Consider the following 23,233-nt stretch of genomic DNA (forward strand, 5'->3'; position numbering starts at 1 on the left):
AAACTAACGACAATTTGTTTGGTTTTTTTTTTGGCCTCACCACGCAGCACGTGGGATCCTAGTCCCCAACCAGGGATTGAACCCACGCCCCCCACAGTGGAAGCGCAGAGCCCTAACCACTGGACTGCCAGGGAAGTCCCCATAAATTTTTAAAGTAATAGAAAATCCAAATAGAAAAAGCAACAGTAGTTAATTTACATCACTGTATTCCAACAATTTTTTTTAAAGACTGCTTTCTCTCTTTTTTTAAAAAAATTAATTTATCTATTTATTTTTGGCTGTGTTGGGTCTTTGTTGCTGTGCGCGGGCTTTCTCTAGTTGCGGCGAGCGGAAGCTACTCTTCATTGCGGTGCGTGGGCTTCTCATTGGGGTGGCTTCTCTTGTTGTGGAGCACGGGATCTAAGTGTGCAGGCTTCAGTAGTTGTGACAGCAGTTGTGGCACACGGGCTTAGTTGCTCCGCAGCATGTGGGATCTTCCCGGATCAGGGCTCGAACCCGTGTCCCCTGCATTAGCAGGTGGATTCTTAACCACTGCGTCACCAGGGAAATTCCTCTCCTTCTCTTTTAAAACTGAATATCACCTAAAATTTTCTCATCAGCTACCAAGTTTTCTGGGCGTAAGAGGATAAGAGGGTAGGAAGTAGGCAGGTTATACAAATTCTAACTTGCAAAGTTTACCTGGTGTCAAATCATACACTGAAGTGCTTGACAGTTTCTTCACTAGACTGGGGTTGCTCAAACGAAGCTCCATACAGGCATCATCTGTAGCATCAAATCCTCCTCGTTTTTGATACCTGTACTTCGCATTTGCTGATGTTACATCAGCACCTGAAGCTAAGATGTGTAGTCTGAGGATTTCAGAAAGTGTGCAGCTATCAAGATCCAAGCTTTTCAAACTGCAGCCTATAGTTGTTAAAAATGATATAGTCATTTAGAATATAAACAATAAGTCCTCAGCAATGTAAAATATACCTTTATAAAAATAAAAAAGCAAACAAAAAATAAAACCTACACATACCCTGGTGCAACTGCGGCCATGCAGCTGCCAAAGATGCAACTGCAGACAGTGCAGATTTTGTGGGGTCTGCATCTTCATCCAAAGCCTCCGTTAAATCTTTAAGGAAATAAATACTTTATTCTAGTGCAAATCAAAGCTTGGACGTTTGGGAATAATGCCCTTTTAAAATGATGAAAGAAACAGCAAACAGCTTAACATTCAGGAACCTCAAAAGAACCAACGCTAGGTACAACAAGCATCCTTTACATTCTGCCTAGTATCCAACTAAAACTATAAATCCTAAGACATGCACTACACACTAATTTTTCCCTTACTTAACAGAGAGAAGACAATTTCTAAGTTACCAACAAGGTGCACATACACATTCCAAAAAAAAAAAAAAAAGGTAAAATACACTTTAGAATGAAAAACAAATCTCCTTGCTCAACATAACTTTAGAAAAGTCTACTTTGAAAATCAGAATCCATTGAAGGTACCCAAATCTTTTCTAAATATTTTAAGATTGAATCATAACAAAGTATAAGTTGTAATCATCACAAAAACAGCACAGAAAAAGAGCTAAAAGAACTTAAAGACAGTACTGCTGTCACTTAACCAGAGATTTATCCTCTTCATTTAAATTGCTTGTTTTTATTTTGAAAAATCACCGATCCATGAAACAATAGGAAGATATCCCTGTATTTTCTAAGTAAATTCCTTTAGCTTTGAAAACAGTGCTTAGCCTACAAATAGGACTAAAGAGCAAATCTACTGGCACAAATGTGTTTAAACCATTAGAATATATAATTATTCCTTACATACATAATAAAATTAAAATGTCACCTATGAAAAAACTTTAAGCTGATAAAAAGCCCTTCTCTTATACCAAAGTACAGCAGACACAGCTTCAGACTAAGAGTCAGATAATGTATATTCTAGTCTTAACTCTGCCAATCCCTAGTTCCTAGTTATGTAGGCTTTAGACCAGTCACTTATTTGGCTTCATTTTTCTTACAGGGGTAAGTCTAGATCAGCAGTTTCCAAATTCTTCAAGTATTTCTTGGAAGTACAATATAAAAGAGATAAAAGATGCCCTTGTTAAAGTAGGGAATAGAGATGACAATCCTGCCCATTCATTTTTCCAACTCTGTTGCAGTAGCACAGAGGAATCCCTGTACAATTTGTAGAGCTCCATGGATTAGAGTTGGAAAATCACTGGGCTAACCTGGTTCTGTGGTTCCTTAACTTTCTACTATATGATTCCCTCCCCAAAGTTCACAAGCTAAAAAAATGGACCTTAGAGAACAGAAGTGCTGTCCTTTACTAAAGGAAAAAGGCAGCTCTGGGATTATGTTTGATTACAGTCATTGACAATTTCATGGCATTTAAAGCATAAACACTACCACACAGGAGAAGTTATCTGACTAAATACTACATATATGTGCATAAGTTATTCCTACCAGGCCATGAATCTAGTCAAAATGACAGACATTATATTCTTCCTCACTAGGGAAATACCAGACCTAAAACTTTTTCAATTTTCATTTTACATATAAAGCCAAACAAATTTAAAATTAATACAGGCAGTCTAAAATTAACAACAGTCCTAGTTACAGAGCTGTATAAGTGTACTGGTTCTCTTCCTTTGCAGCAATTCAACCTATTTTATCTATAGTAAGTTATAATTTTCCTAGGACAAAGGCCTTAGGAAATGGACAACCAACAGAATGACAGCTTACTTTTAGTTGTGTTTAACACGTTAAAATATGTATTCTTTAACTCAGTTGTCTACCAAATTGCACTCTCAAGAAACTGTAAATATCATTCTAGGATTTGCCGAGACAGTCACTCAGGTACATCATACCAAGAGAATATAGCTGAACTGTATATGGCTTGACTATGTGAAAGATATATTTATCACCATCATAATCTAGAATTAGGTACACACAATTTCAACACTAAAGAATAACATCTCAGCAAATACACAAAACTATTCTATATAAGGAGAATGCTCTTTTTCCTGTACTTTGAAAGGCATTTAAGTTCATGATGTACGACTAACAAGAGGAATTGATATTTTTAATAGAAGAGTTAAAAAATTGGTCAAAATCTCCAAGATTTGATATAAAAACAGGGAGACCAAAGACCAAAGAAATTAGATGTTCTTGAAGACAGATAATTACTTCTTTGCCATATAATAAGGTAATATAACAGTCATTATGAGGCTCTAGGCCAGAGTGCCTGAGTTTTTATCCTGTCACTTTCTTATTAGCCAAATGTCTTTGGGCAAGTTAATTAAACTCCTTAAGACTAAGTTTCTTTATATGTAAAAGGAAGAAAATAATTACATCTTCCTCACAAGGGTGGTATGAGGATTAAATGAAACAACGCATATATATATACAGTGTCTTACTAGCTTTGTGGTCACTTACTATCTTTGTGATCTTCAGTAAATAACTGCACCGAACCTCAGTTTTTTCATCACTAAGATAAATTCATGCTTTTACCTTCTGCCCAATTTCTAAAAATAGCAAGAAACACCTTACATAATAAGACCAGCTAAAGAGGAAGTAAAAGAATATTCAATCCCATTTGATTATTCAGTTGCTTTCAGGAAGACTATGGAAGAGCTTTTTTGTTACTGAGATGGGAGAACATATGAAAAATACCCGGGGGGAACAGCCTAGGGCCCTTAATGAAACTGAAATAACCATTTAAAATGTGGCCAATAATAATATGCAAGTGGGAGAAGGGTGAAATTCCTGGAGTATTTTTTTCTCCCTCCCTAACATTTAAATAGTTTCAAAAGGAGCATTAAAACCTTTATTTAATGGTCAATACTTATTCAGAGGTAGACTTTATAGACAGTTCTGCATAGGAGTAGAGCTATAAAAATTGCAGATCAAACAAATCATGAATAGAAAATATAATGGCAATACAAACGTCAACAGTTACATATGTGTTTCCTTTACATTAGCTGATTTTCCAATACAATTTCCTTTTGACTCCACTGTTTGTCATCAGGATTTCCAAAACTACAAAATTCACCTGCTTCAAATCCTGAATTAAAAAAAGCTTTATGTCTTGTATTAAGGTCAGAATTTGGTCAGTAACACTGTGATGTTATTGGTCATTAAGAAAACCTAAAGGCTAAAAGAATGAATATACGTTACATTGTCTCTCATAGATAGTCCATCTTTAGTGCTCATACTTGTCATTAGAAAATCTTTAGATGTTTTATAAATGGATTTACCCTTCTGTCTTCCCTTTAGTAGAGTTTCATTTAATTGACTAAATCATCTGAGATGACAATGAGGACCACATTGCTAAAATGGCCTTGATAAGGGACCTATGGTGATTAGCACTCAAGCTAGAGAATATATTTTGCTTGAACTCAGCCTGTAAAATCAAAAGGCAGCTGATGTTGGCTACATACTCATAATTATCCTATTGCTTCATCGACCAGGCATAAAGGAAATTAGCTCAAATTATCTATGGGCAACCATGCTATTTGAATGGAGGAATGCCCCATTTTTTTTCTACCAAGATTCTGCTATCAAGATGTCTCTAAATAGTTATCTCTTATTGTAAATTTTTATGGAATACACTAAAGTATTGTTTAATAGTCCCATCTCATATGTGGCAAAATTCACAGAGAGCATTATTCAGGAAGTCAAATCAACCTTTTAATATAAATGTTTAACAATTCCCCTGATTGAGGTAAATCCTAAATAAAACAGTGAACATACTCTACTCTGTATTAAAAATAAAAAAGAGTTTCCCTACATTAATATGTACCACACGCTGACTCTAGATACTTAACTGTATAGAATTTAAAGAGCAAAATTTCTAGTTCAAACCAATTAGTGAAATTTAAAAACTAAATTTTATTTAACTCTGGTCTAAAAATTGTCAGATAGGAAATGAAATCAGTGGTAATATTTTCAATTTAAAGTATTAATAACAACAACTGAAGTAATTCCTTAGGTGGGGAAAAAAAATTAGTGCTATTTAGTAGAATTTCTTGGAATTACAGATACTAGTCAATGAAATCTGTAATGCTCCTAAAAAGCAGGAGAAATCTAAAGGAGTAAAAAGCAAGATAGATTGGTGGGGTGGGGGCTGCAGCATTTTTAAGGCCATCAGAAACAGAATACATTAAAACAAAGGTGTTCTGAGACAACTGATGATGTGTTGCTAGTATATGACTCAAAAATCAAGTAATTTTATAACTGTAAAAGCCAAGTAAAGTTAAAAATTAACTAATCAAAAATTAGTTTCACTACAAAGCTACTATCAGCAAGCAATAACACTGGATTCTGACCTTTGGTGTCAGCATCAGTTATTTGCTCTTTGGCTACTTCCTCTTCTTCTTCAGCTATGGCCTGGAAGATGGCAGTCAGGAAGAAAAAAAGCAATTCACATAGTGGGCCTTCACTGTCATTTCCTACAAGAGCTTCCTCTAACACTTCTGCGAATAAAATGTTTAAAATGAATTTAAAGTTCTGGTCATGTACTGAAAAAACAACTCCATTGGAATAATAAACATTTTAATCAACAATAGCCTGTGTAACTATTTTCTTAACTGCCCATTTATCAAAGTAGAGCCAAGTATTATTCAAGCCAAAATCAAAAATAATTTATAATGATTACAATAAAATACAATAAAATCATAAGCCAAAATCACTGCATTCAAAGAAAGCCAAATTAGTCTCAGTAGATCGATACAGTATTTCATCTAATTTAAATTTGAGATGCAAATTAAGGCATATATTAAAAATTATAATTTTACTCTAACTTGAATAACAATGCCAAAGATTTGTTATTGTTGTCCCACTGTTCTGAAGAGCTATGTGGGACATTACTGTTTACCAAATAGTGCACATAAGAGGTAATCATCAGCATTAGGTGTAATCCTAAAATTGTGTTCAAGTCATAAATGTTTCTCATCTAATTCATCTAACCTAAACTTCTTACCTAAACCAGCGTTGTTTAGACCTTCTTGATCTGTAAGGCACAATGATTCATGCTTCACCTAGCTCATAAAGAAAAACTGAGGGAATGTGAAAGCCCTCCTGAAGAATTTACTCTTATTAAAGTAAGAGTGGCATTATAATTCTGTCTTTGAGAATCTTTATTTGGATCTTAAGAAAATTATTTTGCTATTGGTCAGCTAAAAATCTAAAATGGGATCCAAAGCCCTTCTCATACTAATTTAGCTCTTATAAATGATGTAAATAAAAAGTAATAGTATGTAAGTGCAGAGGCAAAATAGAATCATAAATTAAAGTTAGGCAATAACTTGTCTCCAAATACGGCTGTCAATTTCTCCCCTCCCTGCACTTACATACCATGCCACCCTCAAGAAGTAGAGTCTATTCCTTTGCCTCCTTGAATCCCAGTAGGCCTAACTAATGGAATATGGCAGAAGTAAGGCTTGCTAGTTCCAGGCCTGGCCTTTAAGAAAACTGGCAGTTTCTGCTTCCAGACTCTTGGAGCACTCAGCTGCCACATAAGAAGAGCAGGCTACTCTGATGGAGTGGGACGCCATGTGGAGGAGCACCGAGGCATCAGGCACGTGTGTGAGGAAGCCATCATGAACATCTAGCCAGATGAGCCTTCAGATGACTTCAGTCCCAGCCACTGTCTGACTGTAATCACATGAAGGACCCCAAGAAAGGACTGGAGAGCTGGGTCCAGTGACTCCACAGAACTTTGAGAGAGAATAACTTGTTCCTTTAAGGCACTAATTTTAGCGTGAACTACAACACAGCAATAGCACTTGCCTAGGGTAACTCCCTCAGGAAACTCATCTTGAAGATCAAAAAGCTCCCCAAATGCATTAAGGAACTCCAAAACCATCAGAGCATCACCAAAGATTTCAGGAGGTAGTCTAGTTTTCACTGGAGTTGGTTCTGGAAGTTCCTGCAAGATTAAACAATTTATATAACTATTTGAACCAAGTACAGGAAATTGTAAAAGATAGGTATGATATACTCTTTACCTAAAAGAATAATTTCATGTAAAGAATTATTTCATGTGGTTCTCAACACTGAATGTTTATCATAATCCCCTTTGGAACTTTAAAAATTATAGATGCTGTGGCTTTATTCCAACTTTACTAAATCACAGTCTCTAGGGACTTTTTCCTTCATCAAACTAAGAACATATCTTTAGGCTGAACTATACTTCTGACTACCTTTCCTAGTTAAGAAGGACTCCTAACCTCGATTCTGAGGTCAAGGCATTAGCCATGTCAATATGATCTTCAATGCAGTATTTTCCTTAGGATATGAAACAGAATTAATCCATCATCTATTGACTTAGAAATGGTTCCTTATAAACCGAGATGAACGAGTTTGGTTTGGATACTTTGGTTATTTCTGGAGATGAGCAGAATCTTTGTCTAGCAATCAAACTAAATGTACACCTGGCCCCGGTGGTTACTGGACTACCAAGGATAGCACAGATGACCAACTATTTCCACAGAATAAGAATCATTATCAAATCTTGTTATAAAATACTAACAATGTTACTTTGGAACTCTAAATATAAGCATTTGCTTAACTGGCTATTTCCTCTGTTACACAGGTGTGTGAAACATCACAGAACATGCTCATACCTTAAGATCATCACATTCCATATCTTCTCTAGGTTTACTCCACTGTTTTAAGTATTCCATATACTTTTTCTTTTCCTCACGCAATTTCTCTCTTTCCTAAAACAAAAGGTTAATAAAAATTCTTATAAGAAATTTATAAGGCAGCATCAGCATCACCTCAGAACTAGTAAGAAATACAATTACATGAGCCCTACCTAGACCTATTGAACCATGAACTCTGGGTTTGGGACCCAGCAACTGATGTTTTAATAAGCACTTCTGGTGATTCTAATGCACATTAAAGTGTTAAAACCACTGATGAAAACAATGCCTGCTTGACAGAACTGCTACAAAGATGAAAAATGTTCAACACATAGCAGCTCCTGGATAAATATTAATTCAATCCAACTCTGTCTATAGCAGCTCTCCCTCTACTTTAAATCAATTAGATCTTAACTAAAGAGGTAAGAAGTTATTAGAGTACCTAAAATAAAACCTCCCCTTATATTTGTACATTTGTTTGCAAGATTCATTTAAACCTGACTAACTGCCTAGAGACACACAGAGGGGACAGTATACAATTAGTGAACTTTTCGCTCACTCGGTCTTTTGAAACCCTTACTTCTTGTTTCTGGTATTTGAAACTGCAAGATAAATACTGACCCTAAAAAGTCTCTAATAAAGCAAAATGTAAACAAAATATTTTATTATAATTATTTCCAATAAATATATGTTAATGTATGTAATAATATATATGTTTAATATACGTTAATATTCTTCCTTTGAAATTTAGTAACACTGAAAATAAACAGATATACACTTATCAAATTTACCATGAAACAACTAGATAGTTACAGAACTTATTAACTGTGCTTCGAGCGGTCTGCTGAAATAAGCTCCCCTTCCCCGCAAATAATTCTTGCAGGATGTAATGAGATGGGTATTTTCATTCACTGTTGCTAAGTGAATATACATAAGTACCTCTGGCAAACAAATACTTATGTCCACCATGTACAGAAAGTTTTAAAAATGTTCTTACCCTTGACCTATTATTTCAGTTCTACAAATTTATCCAGAGACACAATCCAAAAAGAGGAAAGACTTTTGTTCATAAATTTGAACAAAGTATCATTATTTATGAGCAAAAATTTTTAAACGTTTACCTATATCTATTTGATTAACGATTACATGCAGTCACTAAAAATTCCACCTCACTTATTTAGTTTATTTAATACCATGATGGAATGTTTATAATGTTAAACAAAAAATATATATACAAAATTATAAATACTGCATCTTATTCTTCAAGGCCCAGAATAAAGACTAGAAATAAATTAAAGTATTAATGCTATCTCTAAATGTTACCATTTACATTACAAGGGTTTTTTTTTTTCTTGTTTTCTACATTTTTCTGGAGTAAACATGTATCAGACACTCCCTACTCCCACCTAAGGGGCTATAATAATTCAAGAAACACATGCAATTTAAATGAGCACAATGTGTAACACCTAGGCTACTTGTGAATATCCCAGAAAACCAATGACAATGACTGACTTTAGAAGAAACTAGCTATAGAATTCTCTAAGGAATATCTACCGCTGAATATTATAATCAAAGATTTGCTGAAATACCTATTATCACAGATACCTTATTCTTTAAGGAGAATAGGAACACTGCACTAATTCTTATTAATCATGCATTTTACTGTACTTTTCTAACGATGTATTTTACTTTTGAAAGTTTTACATATATTGTCTTCCCTAAATATGGAAGTCTAAATAATGAAGAAAATCAACTTTAGAATTGTACTTTAGAAGAGGCTTTGAGGTGTAAAGGCATGCATATATGTTGAACCTTAAATCATTCATTAAATCTTCCAAAGCAAAAGGGAGATAAACCAGTACTGTTTATCAGTGCTCTATGTACAACTATAAATGTAAATGAAAGTGATAAAAGCATTTGAAAAATTAACCATGAATTTAAATATATAAAATACTATTAACTATCTGTGGAGGGCGTAACTAATATACTTGAGTATACCTTTTCTCTTTCTATTTTAAGCCTCTCTTTTTCTTCTTTCTTCTTCAGTCTCTCTTCTTCAACAATTTTCTTCAATTCTTCCTTCTTTTTCTCTTTATCTTCCTTTTCTTTTTTCTTTGCCTCTAGGGCATCTGCTTTTTCTCTTTTTAATTTAGCCTTTTCAAAAGCTGTGGAGAAGGTCAAACTTAGAAAGGTACACAGACAGAAAATAACACATTTTTTTAATGTAACAAAAGAATCCCTGAAATATCTTAAGGTTAAATGAGATCAAGAGAGACTCCCAGGGGTTGTAAATTCCTGGAGGGAGTCAGCAAGTGATTAAAATGGGAAGAGCAAGTTGGCTGTGTTTAAGACAAACTACTGTGGTGGGACAAACACATATACCTGCCTTTGAAAGCCCTGCTATTCAAAGTGTGGTCCTAAGACCAGCAGCAAGGTATCACCTTGTTGCAAATGCAGCATCTCTTCTCCCACCCAGGTCTACTAATTTAGAATCTTCATTTTAGTAAGATTTGTAAGCGATTCCTGTGTACAGTCACATTTGGGAAGCAGCATTTTATAAGGCTGTAGGAATCAAACAAAAATGGCCCAAAACAGTTTGAAAGCCCTAGAAACTGCCAACTTGTGCTTAATCTAGCATTAGGTCAGTTCAACAGGGGATATGTTATCCCTTGAAATACTGTTTTAAGAGATAAACAGAGGTCCCATTTAGTAAAGAAATTAATTATAATCTGAGGGAAAAAACTATGCTTAAGAAAAACAAAAACAGAAATATGCCATTTTAGAAACACCCCCTGCTTGGGCACAGAGAAATATTCTTTCCTATAACTAACAGTTTTTGGAGAGAAAAAAGGTGTTAAGAAGGCAGACAATAGATGAAGGTGAAGGAATTGGAGAACTAACATTTATTAAGCCTGCTTTGTTTGCCAAGATCTTTGGTATATCCTTTACATTAAAACTCACCCAGTGACTTCATTTCTTGTTTCAAAAGTTTGTCTCTTTCTTTAGTAGCTGTGTTCCTATAACCTGCAACAGTCTGTTTATTAGCAATGCTGTCCTCCTAAAAAAAAAAACAAACCAAAAACAAAAACCCAGAAAACTAAAGTTGTAGAACCACTGAAGTTGTAAACTTATGGTCTGTTTTGTTCTTACAGTAAAAATAAAAAACAAAAAATTCAATTATACTTTATACTAAGGTTTTATTTAAAGTATAACTGAACACTTATTAACTCTAATCATAGTAACATATAGAATATGAGTTAATCCTATAGTTCTACAAATTACTACAAAAACCTCCCAGGAAAAACAACGAGTAATATATAAGAGGAGCCTTAAAAATATGCATTAGAAAAACAAACAAACAAAAATCTTCCAGGGTACTTTATAAACTAGATGGCGCAGACGTCAAATAAGAAAGAGAAAAGACATGTCAGAGACATTTCTGTAGCCAATATTAAACATGTCAAAAGTTTATTTTTACTTTATTTCTTGGGAAATTAAGGTCTCTAGCCTGCTTAATTGTGATATCATTATCTCGTATCTTCTAAATGATCTTTACATTTCAAGTCCATAATTTATTCCCTGTATTTCATTCTGCTTTACATTTTAGTGATTGCTTATAGGCTTGCTTCCACTTCAGTATAAAATCCCTGTGGCATGAGAATCATGTCTAATTCACCCTTGAAACTTCTACAAGCCGCATTGCTAAGCAGTTATTAACATACAGTACACACCTTTTCTGTGTGTGAAGGAATGTGTTCCTTCTTACAGGCTACAGAGGGGAAGGGAGTCAAATCCTACTCTTAATTGTGGTTAGTTTTATTAAGAACTACAATGTAGTTTTTATCTATTCTCTACTTACCTGACTAACAGATACTCGTTTGGGAGGTCTCCCTCTTCTTCTGTTAGCCAGATTGAAGATAAATGTGGGTGGATCATCAGGGAAAAAACAAGAAAAATCTTGTTCTGCTATTTTATACGTTGAAAGAGATGATGCCTTCATTAAAAAAAAGACACAGGGTACAATAATAACACATTAGTAAACCATATATAGATAAGCTCTAACATATCATATGATTACTGTTAAAGACCAGGTCAAAACCATTAGAATTTTACGTATATTATGCAGTAACATATATTTTATTTCTTGATCCTTTAAAAAACTATATAATTAATCAGATTTACCATAAATAAAACAATTCAAAGGATTGCTTCACCATAAAGTACACTCAATGCTTCAAGTTTCCTGAATTCTAAAACTATCTCAAAATTACATTTATACAATAATCTTTTTTGTTTGCTTTTGACTAATTTTGTATGAGATTTCCTATGTAAATAAAAAATCCATATATTTAATATTAAAAAATCCACTGTATTAAACCAATATATTTTTAGCCATTTATAACTGCTGAATAGATTTTCCCCCCAGTTTGGAGTGATAACTTAGATACTTTATGTATCAAATTTTAAAGTTGGTCTGGATAAAAGCAGAAATATTGATCAATTCCTATAAAGTTTCAACTCAAAATTTATGTTTGGAGAAGTCAACCTCATCTTTACCATGAGTGGTGTGGTTCTAGGATAATTTGCTAAAATCAAGAGTTTCTCTCCTTCTACTTCGTATTTGGAACTTGTTCACCTTTCATCCATGTCCAACTCTAAACTTCTTCTTTTTTAAATATATTTATTTATTTAATTGGCTGCATCAGGTCTTAGGTGTGGCACGCGGGATCTTTGGTGTGGCATGCAGGATCTTTAGTTGCGGTGCACAGGCTCCAGAGCGCGGGCTCCCTAGTTGTGGCGTGTGGGCTCTAGAGTGCGTAGGCTTAGTGCCCCATGGCATGTGGGATCTTAGTTCCCCAACCAGGGATCGAACCTGTGTCCCCTGCATTGGAAGGCGGATTCTTTTTTAAAATAAATAAATAAATAAATTTATTTATTTATTTATTGCTGCATTGGGTCTTCGTTGCTGCACGTGGGCTTTCTCTAGTTGTGGCAAGTGGGGGCTACTCTTCATTGCGGTGCGTGGGCTTCTCATTGCGGTTGCCTCTCTTGCTGCAGAGCACGGGCTCTAGGTGCGTGGGCTTCAGTAGTTGTGGTGCACAGGCTTAGTTGCTCTGTGGCATGTAGGATCTTCCCGGACGAGGGCTCAAACCCATGTTCCCTGAATTGGCAGGCGGATTCTTAACCACTGCACCACCAGGGAAGTGGAAGATGGATTCTTAGCCACTGAACAACCAGGGAAGTCCCTAAACTTCTTATTTTTGATTAAGCAATTCTGAAGATTACTTCTGGTCTAACGGCCGAGATCATCACTCTTTCTTTCTCTCCAAAAAAAAAAATGCCATTTACAGAAATACAGAAAATGTGATGATACAAAATTTTAAGTTATTAACAAAATAGGAATGCTTCTACTTGGAATTCAATTTTCTATATAATATTTTTGCTTTTGGTAGAACATAGCTGTTAACACCTAAAAGTCAATCAGTTCTGGCCATCAGAGTAAATCTAGAGTCCATTAAGATTTTACATTAAAATAAATTCCATTAAGATGGCTGTCTACTATCCCACTTAAATAACCTGTGAATGTAGAGAACTGCCCTTTAAGTATGAATGGGTGGTTTCTTCTCAAATACATACCCAAAAAAGGTCAAAATAGGTTTTAATATATTAATTGCCAAGGTGTCCTCATTCACACACACAACACACACAATAAACAAAAATACCACATCTTTGTGTTCTTGCAGGTACTCGTAACAGCAGTCTACACTCACACACAGGTTATCAAACTTTGTTGTTGTTATTTACTTATTTATTTGGCTGCGTCGGGTCTTAGTTGTGGCATGCAGAATCTTTCATTGTGGTGCACAGGCTCTCTAGTTGTGGTTCGCGGACTCCAGAGCACACAAGCTCAGTAGTTGTGGCACACGGGCTTAAGTTGCCCCACGGCATGTGGGATCTTAGTTCCCCGACCAGGGATAGCACCCGCGTCCCCTGCATTGGAACATGGATTCTTTACCACTGGACCACCAGGGAAGTCCCCAAACTTTGTTGTTTTGAGGGGGTGTGTGCGTGTGTGCAAGTATACTAGAATATCCACTAACCATCTTTCATTACACTCTAAGAGAAAAATGCTTACTGTCACCTTAACTTTCAATATTTATTAAGTAAAGTTGAATTTCTTTTCATGTTTACTGACTTTGTTTTCCCTGGTGAATAACTGCTGATGTCCTTCAACATTTTTTCCCTAATTAGGTTGTTTTTGTTCACTGATGTGTAAGAGATCTTAGAAAGTTAGGCTGGCTATTTATGATACACATATGCAACTACTCACATATTCACTGACTGCCTATCAAGTGTCAGGCACTGTTCTAGCCACTTATCACAAGTATCTAAATCAACTTTTTGCAAGCATCATTCTACATGGCTACCTGTTCAATACTATATAGACAGAATGCTTAAATTATGTTCTCTTATCAAAGACAAATATTTTAAAAATTATTTATTTCAGATGATTCTATCTTATGTGTTTTCAAGTTTTAATACTTCATCCACTGTGAAGTTTGATCATGTCTGTCTATTTTTCTAATGGGGTGCTTATGTTTTATAATTGATTTGAGCTCTTCACTGTATTCACTGAAAGTATTTTTCCTCCAGCACTTGCCCTTGAAATATATTCATGACATTTTTAAACCTACATAAGTTTATAGTGTCAAATCAATCTCATCTTTGGTACTTCTTTTCTACTGCTCCTTCTAAGTACTTCAGCATAAATGACATTAAGAGTTATCTCATGTCCTGTTTTTTTTTTGAAGTTAGACCCAACTTTATTTTTTCAAATAGTTAACCAAGGGTCCCAGTTCTATTTATTAAATAATCTACCTTGGTCTCTAGATTTGAAATGCTACTTTTCACATAGAGTAAATTCATCTATTCTTTTAATTCATATCTTTTCTTTTGATGTAACATTTACATATGATGAAATGCACAAATCTTAAGCATACAGTAGCTGATTTTTGACACATGCATACATCTCTCTAACCCATTCTTTTGCTTTTCTACTTAGTGTCTCTCTCCCAGTATGAGTTAAATATTTCTCATTAAAAAAAAGCAGTTTTAGTTTCACCATTTAACTTTTTACTTAGTATACAATGTGAGGTTTCTAAACTTGGTTTTTTCCCTCTGAATGGTTATGAATAAAATATAATCTATCTGCTTAGTATTCGTCTCTGAGATTCTTTTTATTATATATATATTGTTTTCCTATCTAGTAGGATCTATTTTAGCACTGTTCTTTGAATCTGTTTTTGTGAGCCAGTACTACACTATTAGAAAGCACTAGCTGCCCTACACGCATAACTTTTTTTTTTTTAGCCACGTGGCTTGCGGGATTTTAGTTCCCCAACCGGGGATTGAACCCACGCTCCATGCAGTGGAAAGGTGGAGTCCTAACCACGGGACCACCAGGGATTTCTCCCCATAACTTTTCTTTCTCCAAGTTTTCCCTCTAGTCTCATCTGTCTTGGTTGATCTTTTTTTTTTTTTTTTTTGCGGTACACGGGCCTCTCACTGTTGTGCCCTCTCCTGTTGCGGAGCACAGGCTCTGGATGCGCAGGCTCAGCGGCCATGGCTCACGGGCCCAGCCGCTCCGCGGCATGTGGGATCTTCCCAGACCGGGGCACGAACCCGTGTCCCCTGCATCGGAAGGCAGACTCTGAACCACTGTGCCACCAGGGAAGCCCTGGTTGACCGTTTTTACACAAGGAAAAAAGTGGAAGTACCTGACCCACTTAGCAATTCTAGCAATTGCAAAAAACAGTATTTAATCCAATGAAAATTACTAAAACTGGCTCCAGATAAAAAGAGAGCTATTTTCAACCAAATTTGGAGTAACATTTCTACAATGTTACAAGTTTATAACATCGCTCATTTTTCTCTTTTTTCCCCTTCTTTCCAACAAATAATATCACTGTTCCGATTACCTTAATTTTAATGATTCCATCTTGTGGTTCACAGTGTTGCTTCAGAAAAAGCTTTAGTTTATCACGAGAAAATAGGTGTTTTCTGCGGCTACAAGGGGAAAAGGAGGAGAAAGAAGAAAGCGTTAGTATCAAAGAATTCAATCTGAACTCCATCATCTCTTTTGAATGCATAACCTCAATTTCAAGCCTAGGAAAAGAAGAAAATTTCATTTTCCAATAGTAGTTATATAGAAGTTACGAGAAACTTCAAATAGAAGTATTTATGTAGAATGTTATAAAATCAGCTTGAGTGGATCTACCATAGAAGTCCATTACAAAAACAGCATACGGGGCTTCCCTGGTGGCGCAGTGGTTGAGAATCTGCCTGCCAATTCAGGGGACACGGGTTCGAGCCCTGGTCTGGGAAGATCCCACAAGCCGCGGAGCAACTGGGCCCATGAGCCACAACTACTGAGCCTTTGTGTCCGCAGCCTGTGCTCCGCAAGAAGAGAGGCCGCGACAGTGAGAGGCCCGCGCACCGCGATCAAGAGTGGCCCCCGCCCACTGAAACTAGAGAAAGCCCTCGCGCAGAAACAAAGACCCAACACAGCCAAAAATAAATAAATAAATAAATTAATTAATTTAAAAAAAAAACCAACAAAAAAAACCCTTTCCGTCCCTTACCCCCTGCCATAGCACTTTGATCTTTAAAAAAAAACAACAAAAAAACCCCAGCATATGCATTTGTTGCTTAGGAACCACTTAGAAATCAAATAAACCTCAAGGAAAATATACCACAGAGTAAACCAAATTTTATAAAATTAGATGATCATTCCTACAAGTATCACCATTAAAATTCTTAACATAATTAAAATTCGTAGACTACCAGATATTATCACATAATACTATGTAAATCAACATTCAAAAGGATATTGTGAATAGAACTGAACATGGGTTTTTATCAAATTCTAAAATATTCTGTATTTAAACATCATATGGCAGCCAACAAATTCATGGGATTAAAATTAAAGAGAGCTAGATTTATTATGATTCTAAAAATACACTATTTTTCATTTTCCCTTGCTCCCAAATTAAAAAACAGCACCACCACCACACACAGAGCATAACAAAAAAATAACACACAAGTATTTCTGGAAAGGTTCTGGAAAGAAAGGAAATGTTTGAACTGAATTTAAAGTATTCCTTTCAAAAAAAACCAAGTTAAAAGCTTCTATGAGTAAACAAACAATATAGGAGTTTTTAAGTAGTAGCCCTCCCCCAAATATATATTCTTTTCCTAAACTACAGGAAGGACTATACGAATAAAAGGATCTGAAAAAGGATCCCAGCACCATACAGTAGCTGAGAAGGTAATTATGTTTTGACTATTGACTAAATATACTAGTCCTCAAGAAATGTATTGTCCTACCTGGCACGTATTAGCCATATACTTATTTTTTAAGACTTTTTTGATGTGGACTGTTTTTAAAGTCTTTACTGAATTTGTTACTATATTGCTTCTGTTTTATATTTTTGGTTTTCTGGCCAAGAGGCTTGTGGGATCTTAGCTCCTGGACCAGGGATTGAACCTGTACACCCTGCATTGGAAGGTGAAGTTTTAACTGCTGGACCACCAGGGAAAGTCCCTGTTTTGTTTTTTTGTTTTTTTTTTAAATAAATGAAATTAAAATTAAAACTTCCGTTCCTCACTATTACTAGCCACAGTTCCACCATACTGGACAGCACACATATAACCTTTCTATCATTGCAGAAAGTTCTACTTGTCAGAGCTACTCTATCATATCAAGTCTTCCTTACAGGAATATTAACATCTCTTTATTATAGGAACAGTATTATCTTTTATTTTTTGCATCAATAACTCAAATACTTCCTCTTTTCCATATTGTGTGAAGCATATTCCAGACATCATATTATTTCATCTGTAAGTTTTTCAGCATGTATCTTTAAAAGACAATGGCTCTTTAAAAAACATAACCACCAAAGCATTTTGTAAAATGTTATAAATTAGTAACAATAATTCCTTAATATCATCAAATGTCCTTTCAGTGTTCAGATTTAGTTGTTTTGCTTCATTTGTACAGTTAGTATATTTGAATCAAGATCCAAATAAGCTCTGCATATTATGATGGGTTGACCTGTCTCTGAAGGTTCCCCTCTACCTCTTTTTTATTTTTTTAAGTTTTTATTGGAGTATAATTGCTTTACAATGGTGTGTTAGTTTCTGCTTTATAACAAAGTGAATCAGTTATACATAAACATATAGCCCCGTATCTCCTCCCTCTCGTGTCTCCCTCCCTCCCACCCTCCCTACCCCACCCTTCTAGCTGGTCACAAAGCACCGAGCTGATCTCCCTGTGCTATGAGACTGCTTCCCACTATCTATCTAGTTCACATTTGGTAGTGTATATATGTCCATACATACACTACCCGTCTCTAACTTTGTCCCAGCTTACCCTTCCCCCTCACCGTGTCCTCAAGTCCATTCTCTAGTAGGTCTGCGTCTTTATTCCTGTCTTGCCCCTAGGTTCTTCATGACCATTTTTTTTTCTTTTGGATTCCATATATATGTGTTAGCATATGGTGTTTGTTTTTCTCTTTCTGACTTACTTCGCTCTGTATGACAGACTCTAGGTCCATCCACCTCACTACAAATAACTGAATTTCATTTCTTTTTATGGCTGAGTAATATTCCATAGTATGTATGTGCCACATCTTCTTTATCCATTCATCCGTCGACGGACACTTAGGTTGCTTCCATGTCCTGGCTATTGTAAATAGGGCTGCAATGAACCTTGTGGTACATGACTCTTTTTGAATTATGGTTTTCTCAGGGTATATGCCCAGTAGTGGGATTGCTGGGTCGTATAGTAGTTCTATTTTTAGTTTTTTAAGGAACCTCCATACTGTTCTCCATCGTGGCTGTATCAATTTACATTCCCACCAACAGTGCAAGAGGGTTCCCTTTTCTCCATACCCTCTCCAGCATTTATTATTTGTAGATTTTTTGATGATGGTCTTCTGACCGGTGTGAGATGATATCGCATTGTACTTTTGACTCGCATTTCTCTAACGATTAATGATGTTGAGCATTCTTTCATGTGTTTGTTGGCAATCTGTATATCTTCTTTGGAGAAATGTCTATTTAGGTCTTCTGCCCAGTTTTGGATTGGGTTGTTTTGTTTTTTTGACATTGAGCTGCATGAGCTGCTTGTAAATTTTGGAGATTAATCCTTGGTCAGCTGCTTCACTTGAAAATATTTTCTCCCATTCTGAGGGTTGTCTTTTCATCTTGTTTATGATTTCCTTTGCTGTGCAAAAGCTTTTAGGTTTCATTAGGTCCCATTTGTTTATTTTTGTTTTTAATTCCATTTTTCTAGGAGGTGGGTCAAAAAGGGTCTTGCTGTGATTTGTGTCATAGAGTGTTCTGCCTATGTTTTACTCCAAGGGTTTGTCAGTGTCTGGCCTTGCATTTAGGTATTTAATCCATTTTGAGTTTACGTTTGTGTATGGTGTTAGGGAGTGCTCTAATTTCATTCTTTTACATGTAGCTGGTCAGTTTTCCCAGCACCACTTATTAGAGACGCTGTCTTTTCTCCATTGTACATCCTTAACTCCTTTATCAAAGATAAGGTGACCATATGTGCATGGGTTTATCTCTGGGTATTCTATCCTGTTCCATTGATCTATACTTCTGTTTTTGTGCCAGTACCATACTGTCTTGATTACTGTAGCTTTGTAGTATAGTCTGAAGTCAGGGAGCCTGACTCCTCCAGCTCTGTTTTTCTTTCTCAAGATTGCTTTGGCTATTCAGGGTCTTTTGTGTTTCCAAACAAATAGTGAAAATTTTTGTTCTAGTTCTGTGAAAAATGCCATTGGTAGCTTGATAGGGATTACATTGAATCTGTAGATTGCTTTGGGTAGTATAGTCATTTTCACAATGTTGATTCTTCCAATCCAAGAACATGGTATATCTCTCCATCTATTTGTATCACCTTTAACTTCTTTCATCAGTGTCTTATAATTTTCTGCATACAGGTCTTTTGTCTCCTTAGGTAGGTTTATTTCTAGGTATTTTATTCTTTTTGTTGCAATGGTAAATGGAAGTGCTTTCTTAATTTCACTTTCAGATTTTTCATCATTAGTGTGTAGGAACGCAAGAGATTTCTGTGCATGAATTTTGTATCCTGCTACTTTACCAAATTCATTGATTAGCTCTAGTAGTTTTCTGGTAGCATCTTTAGGCTCCTCTATGTATAGTATCATATCATCTGTAAACAGTGATGGCTTTACTTCTTCTTTTCCGATTTGGATTCCTTTTATTTCTTTTTCTTCTCTGACTGCTGTGGCTAAAACTTCCAAAACTATGTTGAATAATAGTGGTGAGAGTGGCAACCTTGTGTTGTTCCTGATCTTAGTGGAAATGGTTTCAGTGTTTCACCATTGAGGACGCTCTTGGCTGTGGGTTTGTCATATATGGCCTTTATTATGTTGAGTTAAGTTCCCTCTATGCCTACTTTCTGGAGGGTTTTTATCATAAATGGGTGTTGAATTTTGTTGAAAGCTTTCTCTGCATCCATTGAGATGATCATGTGGTTTTTCTCCTTCGATTTGTTAATATGGTGTATCACATTGATTGATTTGCATATACTGAAGAATTCTTGCATTCCTGGGATAAACCCCACTTGATCATGGTGTATGATCCGTTTAATATGCTGTTGGATTCTGTTTGCTAGTATTTTGTTGAGGAGTTTTGCATCTGTGGAACAGTATTATCTTTTGGTGCCAACAAAGAGCTGCAAGTCATTTAAGTCTTCTGTTATCAAGTATAACTTTCCACCTTATAATTCTTTGCCTCACCAATTAAGAAGAAAATGAGTTAATACAACTGTAACCAAGATCTAGCAGAATTATATTTACAGTATAAGTCAAAAAGTAAATAGAAAAGTGAAAAATATTAAATAGGGAATTACATTACGTAAAAAACATATCTTGAACTAAAAACAAAAAAAAAAAGGAAAAGGCTCAACAATGAATAAGGAAAACATTGGTTGTCTCAACTATGCTATTCATTAGCCCATAAACTAAATAAATTCAAAAGTTGGAATAATTCATGAGCATTATCTTGGAAATGCTATTTTTCAATATACAATAAAGCGGAGAATGCTCCAGAGATCTTACATTAATGATAGGCCCCCAAAAACAAACAAAAAACTGCACAGACCCATACAGTTTATAGAAAGTAATATACCTGACTCAGGATCCACTCAATATTTATAATATTGTTATCACTTTTCTTTGGACTCATGAGTATATGGGTGGGGGGAGGGCAACAGGGATGAGAGAATTAGTAAAATTATTTTACATAAAACAAAATGCAAGACTGAATCCTAGGTGACAAGTTGATAGCTGGCTGATGATGTCAACTACTTACTTTCAGGTGACTAAGAGACTAACCTCAACAGGCAACAACAGGGATTTTCCTAAAATATATCAATGTAACCTAGAGCCAGTTCTTTTAAATATTAACCATTCAGTACCTCTCTTTCGCATTTTGTTTTTTTATTTTTTAAATTTTATTGAAGTAGAGTTGATTTACAACGTTGTGGTAATTTCTGCTGTACAGCAAAGTGATTTGGTTATACATATATATTCTTTTTCGTATTCTTTTCCATTATGGTTTATCACAGGATATTGAATATAGTTCCCTGTGCTATACAGTAGGACCTTGTTGTTTATCCATTCTATACATAATAGATGTATAGAATGCAAAGCATCTACTTATCCCAAACTCCCAATCCATGCCTCCCCGATCCCCATCCCCCTTGGCAACCACAAGTCTGTTCTCTATGCCTGAGTCTGTTTTTGTTTTGTAGATAAGTTCATTTGTGTCATATATATATATTTTGTTTTTGCGGTACACGGGCCTCTCACTGTTGTGGCCTCTCCCGTTGCGGAGCAACAGGCTCCGGACGCGCAGGCTCAGTGGCCATGGCTCACGGGTGCAGCCGCTCCGCGGCATGTGGGATCTTCCCGGACTGGGGCACGAACCCGTGTCCCCTGCATCAGCAGGTGGACTCTCAACCACTGCGCCACCAGGGAAGCCCTGTGTCATATTTTAGATTCCACATATAAGAGATATCACATGATGTTTGTCTTTCTCTGTCTGACAATTCACTTAGTATAATAATCTCTAGGTCCATCTATGTTGCTGCAAATGGCATTATTTCATCCTTTTTATGGCTGAGTAGTATTCCATTGTATATATATACCACATCTGCTTTATCCATTCATCTGTCAAAGGACACTTAGGTTGTTTCATGACTACCTCTATCTTTTGATTAGGTCACAAACAGGAATTTTTAAACATACTCATTTTTTGTTATTAAACTTCCTCAGAAATGGGCAGAGACTGATCAGATGTTTGTGTCTAATGAACATAATATTACAAATGTGACGTACTTCTAAGCACCAGGTTTCTCAGCTTTGAAAACTGAGTTCTCTCATGAGAAGTGCTTCATAAATAGAATCCTTCTTAATTTTTTAGATGTGAAGACTATCTGGAGTTAGTTACTAAACTAGACAAAGGGCTCATGGTTCACTAGGAATCACATTATCAGTCTATGAGCATATAAATATACATGTATTTTAAAAAGGGAAGCAATCACTCGCTACTACCCATTTGTTCCACATCAAATCTCCTTAACTGAACGTAATTATTCTACTTTAAACTACCATACAGAAGATATGGAATTTTACCTGATTTGTGTTGCTTTAACAATAGCACACTCATACAATTCTTTTTTAGTGGGTTGCACCTTGTACTTGAATAATAAGGGATCAACTGTATCTTTCTTCTTCCTAAAAAGAGCAAAGACACAAAATAAGTTAATAATTTGTTTGGGGGACTTCCCTGGTGGTGCAGTGGTTAAGAATCCACCTGCAATGCAGGGGACATGGGTTCGATCCCTAGTCCAGGAAGATCCCACATGCCGCAGAGCAACTAAGCCCGTGTGCCACAACTACTGAGCCTGCGCCCTGGAGCCCATGCACTGCAACTACTGAGCCCGCGCGCCGCAATTACTGAAGCCCACGTGCCTAGAGCCCATGCTCTGCAACAAGAGAAGCCACTGTAATGAGAAGCCCATGCACCACAATGAAGAGTAGCCCTGCAACTAGAGAAAGTCCGCATGCAGCAACAGAGACCCAACGCAGCCAAAAATAAATAAAAAATTAAAAAAAAAATTTGTTTGGAAACATGATATTTTACATGAAATCTAGTTTCTAAGGACATACTATAACAGAATCTAATGCATTTTAATTTTAATTATGATTTTATAAGTTACTGATATGCCTCACTATTTTATTAGCCAAAATAGCACAGAGCACTATTTTATGTGAGGTAGGTACTTTAATTACTCATTCAATAAATTTTCCTTGGGTGAAGAAATTAACTCCAGATGAATAAGCAGGCTCTCCAGTTTAGGCTAGATAAATCTATAAACAGCTCTTGGATTTACTTTTAAACCATTTTTAGCTACGTAATCTAAGAGCAAAAGTGGAGATAGTGTAGTTTACCCTGTTTCAAGAACTAGCAAAGAGGCTACACATTTAATT

General features: G+C 35.8%; 1 protein-coding gene across 1 annotated transcript in view; it reads right to left on the bottom strand.

The window, feature by feature from the left end:
- Nucleotides 1-23,233, bottom strand: part of BAZ1A (bromodomain adjacent to zinc finger domain 1A) — a 93,092-nt gene that overhangs the window by 32,938 nt on the left and 36,921 nt on the right. Inside the window, exons 4-13 of the mRNA XM_030854778.3 lie at nt 22,376-22,477; nt 15,620-15,707; nt 11,500-11,634; nt 10,602-10,698; nt 9,639-9,805; nt 7,620-7,715; nt 6,784-6,922; nt 5,322-5,468; nt 1,019-1,114; nt 679-903 (exon numbers count right to left, since the gene is read on the bottom strand). Of these exons, the coding sequence (XP_030710638.1) occupies nt 679-903; nt 1,019-1,114; nt 5,322-5,468; nt 6,784-6,922; nt 7,620-7,715; nt 9,639-9,805; nt 10,602-10,698; nt 11,500-11,634; nt 15,620-15,707; nt 22,376-22,477 (1,292 nt within the window). The remainder of the gene's footprint in view (nt 1-678; nt 904-1,018; nt 1,115-5,321; nt 5,469-6,783; nt 6,923-7,619; nt 7,716-9,638; nt 9,806-10,601; nt 10,699-11,499; nt 11,635-15,619; nt 15,708-22,375; nt 22,478-23,233) is intronic.

The sequence above is a fragment of the Globicephala melas genome, chromosome 2, assembly GCF_963455315.2.
Source record: "Globicephala melas chromosome 2, mGloMel1.2, whole genome shotgun sequence".
NCBI lineage: Eukaryota > Metazoa > Chordata > Mammalia > Artiodactyla > Delphinidae > Globicephala > Globicephala melas.